The sequence below is a fragment of the Hippocampus comes genome, unplaced genomic scaffold, assembly GCF_001891065.2.
Source record: "Hippocampus comes isolate QL1 unplaced genomic scaffold, H_comes_QL1_v1.1 scaffold56, whole genome shotgun sequence".
NCBI classification, from domain to species: domain Eukaryota; kingdom Metazoa; phylum Chordata; class Actinopteri; order Syngnathiformes; family Syngnathidae; genus Hippocampus; species Hippocampus comes.
The window spans coordinates 149,535-153,940 of NW_017842056.1; the positions used below are offsets into that span (position 1 = coordinate 149,535).

The 4,406-nt window shown below is 49.0% G+C and overlaps 1 protein-coding gene across 1 annotated transcript in view; it reads right to left on the bottom strand.

Moving 5' to 3' along the window:
• The window catches only part of LOC109510350 (arf-GAP with coiled-coil, ANK repeat and PH domain-containing protein 3-like), a 40,810-nt gene that overhangs the window by 6,529 nt on the left and 29,875 nt on the right, over positions 1-4,406 (bottom strand). The window contains 5 exon segments of the mRNA XM_019860598.1: positions 318-407; positions 1,178-1,395; positions 1,489-1,586; positions 2,344-2,413; positions 3,574-3,782. Coding sequence (XP_019716157.1) covers positions 318-407; positions 1,178-1,395; positions 1,489-1,586; positions 2,344-2,413; positions 3,574-3,782 — 685 coding nt within the window.

Below are 4,406 nucleotides of genomic sequence, written 5' to 3' on the forward strand. Positions count from 1 at the left end.
AAAGCCAAAAGGTAGGCAGAGCTGCAATGTTACTGGCTGCACAGATTTGAGTTCACAAAACACATGCGCTTCTGCTTACTGGCACACAGCGGACTGTTTGGCAAAGTTGTGAATGTGAGGTCGGGGGATATTTCTGTTATGTTTCTGCTGCATGCGCCACATACATGGATCTGCGCATCAGTTGAGCGCAATGTGGCAACTCAGTGATGAAGTGCTCCCGAAATGAAATTTTATGGGTGTTTTTCCACACGTGTGGCGAGAAGGAGCCGGCACTCCATCTCCACGCTCGAGCTCGGCCATCGGTGTACGTGACTTACTTCGAGGTCCGGATCCTGCGTGGAAGTAGGAGAAAAGGGAATCCAGCTCAGCGGGACAAAACAACGACTCTCGTCTCGACTTGGCAGCAGCTGAAAAGGAGTCAATAACAGAGAGATGTCAGTGGTCAAACACAAGAACGAGTTGTAAGTAGGGTGGGGCGATTTTGGCCTTTTACGAATCGAAAAAAAAAAATGACAATGACACGTTTTCGTCAGTGTTAAATCTTTTGCATCCTCGCTGCGGCGTGATGGCTTTCAAATGATACGATGCGGCCATGTCCTAATTTCAAGTGGTGTGCTTTTAGTGTCGTCCCACACTGTGCCGCAACGTCCCGGACGGCACCGAGATCTACTGGAAGACATCCAGCACAATTAAGAAATGAGAAGAAGCCGAGTTGGTTGCTACAAAGCTGAAACGATGAGTAACGGTGTACTGCATTGTTTGGTGACATCTGTTGCTGTTTAAATATGACAATTTGTATTTTGTTGTAAGCGATGCGATCACGTGTGGGTTCAAGTACGGGTTCACGATTACCGGAACATCGATGCTATTTTCTGCTAGCCGTATGTGGCCTTTCACACGCTATCTTAGCATTAAGCTCGCTGAGCGATGTTCATTTGTTTGACTTTGGTTTGGTTTGCAGTCCACTTGACTTGGGAGTGACAAACAGCTTGAAGCAAGCACACCGAGCGAGCTTCTTATTGACTGTTCTCATTTTATGGGTGGCGATCAAGGAATATTTGAAACAGTGTTTTTATCATGGCAAATGTAGGAGGTGTAAAATCGTCCTGACAAATTCACTATTGCCTGATGGGTGGGAGGACACGGCGCTAAGACGACAATGATGATGGGCAGGAACCTGAAGAGGGGCTGGCTGGCGAGGCGCTCCGGAGCTCCTCTCTGTACCACGGCCGCGTCTTTGGTACCGCGGTAGCGCTGTTGTGCCTGCGACACTTCTGGACGCGCCGGCGCCGGGTCGACTTCATGTCGCCGTTGAGGAGACGGGGCTCGGCGATCAGCTTCTTCACAAACTTTTTCTCCACATATTTGGCCTTAATCCAGGCCTCCTTCTCCTGCCTTGCAAGACCGGCGTGGCTTTTGGTGGGCTTTGAATTGCTTTTGCTTTCATGAGCAATGTCTAACCCTGCATTTCCAAGTACATTCTCCTACCTGCAACTGGACGCCGTGGCTTTCCTTACACCTTGCCCTTCGTGATAGGAGCCCTCGTAGATGTGTTTGACGACACCATTGCCCAACTCGCACATCAGCTGAGAAGCAAAAATAGCAAACGTCAACCTGCGTCGTGACGCCCACCTTTTTTGTTCCGTTCCCATGACACGGAACGGCATTTTCTTTTGCTTTTGGCCCGTTTGTTTTTAACCCTACAGCAGAGTTAGGAGTCCACCTTGCACATTTAAAAGTAAAAATACATGAATAAATAAACACGCAAATAAATAAATGACAGAGATGTTGACAATTCATTTTCTCTGCACAGCATACACAGTCTACGGCAGGGGTGTCAAACTCATTCTTGTCGCGGGCCACTCTGGAGTTACGTCTTCCCTCGGAGGGCCGTTAAGACAGTGAAACCGAATAAATGTTTAACCATCATGTCGTATTATTACTTGTACACACAAAAAAAAAAAAATATGATGGCTCACTAGTATTGGAATCAGTCAAGTATTTGTACAATTATTGCTCACGTGAATATAAACGGGAACAAAATGATTGCAAAATGCCACCGTTATTTATTACGTATGATAATTTGAGGTTTTGGTACATATTTAAGCAAGGATAAAGGAAGTTGACACGGATGATTTGCTTTGGCGGGCCACATTAAATGACGTGGCGGGCCAGATCTGGCCCCCGGGCCTTGACTTTGACACATGTGGTCTACGGTATATCGACAGATAAGCACCCCTGCATATGTGCTGTATATACAGTGCATGCGCATATCCATTTGTGCATGCCGAGTCAAATGTTGGGCTTTGCCTTGACAGTCATGCTGGCCGCTCAGTGTTTCACCTTCAATAACTCGGGTTCCCACGAATCCAGCGTGAGCGATCGCACTTTGGAGCAGTGAACGCCGAGACTTCTGGAACCAGACACAATGCGGCAATTCAGCGAGACAAGATGGCGTCGGCAACAACGGACGGATATTAGTCAATCACTTGGAAAATAGACACTCGGCACGACACCGAAGCTAATGTCATGCTAATTCTCCCAAGTTCCGCGCACGCCGCGGCCGGTATCCCGGCAACAGGCAACGCCGTGTCGTCTCCTGTGTGACTCGGAGGACGCGGCATGAATATTCAGCAGCCGGCCAGAAATTTCAAAGGGGAAATATTCCTTTGCAGTGCCCGCTCACCCATCGAGAGTGAAACTAAACGTCCAAGTCATAACTTTCATGATCTGACCATTTCTGAAAATGTGTCTGTTAGCGAGCCCTTCATATCGAGTTTCTCCGCCCATGACGTGGTCCGTAGCAGAGTGAAGGTCTGCCATTTGTAAGCCTTATGTCATCGCCAAAAGACAAGTCGAGCTGCGGTGTTGTTTGATGCACACGTTCGTGTTGGCTCAACCTGTCTTGCCACTGGCTCAGTATTATGCGGAGTGATTTGAGGACCGGCTCACTGCATGACACAGATCAGCCCCTAAATGGAGCCAATTTCACCATGGCAAGAAATATGCCTTTCCAAGACTCTGGGGCTCCGCCGAACCACTGGCAGAGACCATTATCCACAAATGGAGAAAACTGGGAACAGTGGCAAACATTCCCTGGAGTGATCGAGCGGCTAAAACGACTCCAAGAGTGCTCATCCAGGAGCTTGCAAAAGATCCAAGAAAAACATCCAAAGAACTCCAGACCTCCAAAGAGAACACAAAGGCTTGTCTTGCATTTGCCAAAAGACAACCTGATGATCCCCAAGACTTTTGGAAAAACATCCTGTGGCCTGATGAGTCAAAAATGGAACTTTTTCGAAGGTGTTACATCTGCGGTAAAAATGGCAGTGTTTGATATATAGAGCATCAGGCCAACAGTGAAGCGTGGTGGTGGCAGTGTGATGTCTGGGGCTGCTTTGCTACCCCTTACTCTGGATATTATATTTATGATCTATATCTTACTATATATCTTGATTATGGTTGTATTTTGACAAAAGCATCCCAAAGACATGGTACTAAGATGCCCCGCAATGGTTTTAACTGTGAAAAATAATTTTTTAAAAAAACATTCAGAATGTTTCCGAAACAGACCTGTGGATGCCGGAGCACTCGATGCACAGCAGGATCCCCAAATTGATGGACGCCCAACGAGGGTCGGCCTGACCACAGTCGCAGCACTGCTGGTTGCCGGGTAGGCACAGGATCCTCTGCAGGATGCCATCGCCACGGCCGCTGCGCTCTCGCGACTCGCCGGCCGAGTCGACGCTGCTGGTGGATGGCGAGGCCGCTCTGTCCAGATGCTATATGACACACACACACACACACACGCACAGCAGGATCCCCAAATTGATGGACGCCCAACGAGGGTCGGCCTGACCACAGTCGCAGCACTGCTGGTTGCCGGGTAGGCACAGGATCCTCTGCAGGATGCCATCGCCACGGCCGCTGCGCTCTCGCGACTCGCCGGCCGAGTCGACGCTGCTGGTGGATGGCGAGGCCGCTCTGTCCAGATGCTATATGACACACACACACACACACACAGACACACACACACACACACACACACACACACACACACACAGACAATCTGAATGAAAACAGAAGATAGAACACACCTGGCGTTGAAACCCCGCCCGTTGCGAGCACAGCCCTGCCACTTACAGCAGTACCCAGAATCCTTTTCGGGTTTGACGTGGGCGTCATTGATGTGGTCCACCAAGTCCTGTAGCGACCCAAACAGCAGGTGGCACTACAGGACACACAAACCGAGTCGGTTCCAACGGAGTCCAAATATCACACGTTCGACTTGGTTTAGGGTACAGTATATTTAGGGTTTAAATTATAAGAGTAGGTTATTCTGAACTCTTTTTTCGCCCGGGGGGGCTCATGTACTCGAGTCCAGGGCTCACTGTACCGTATTACAA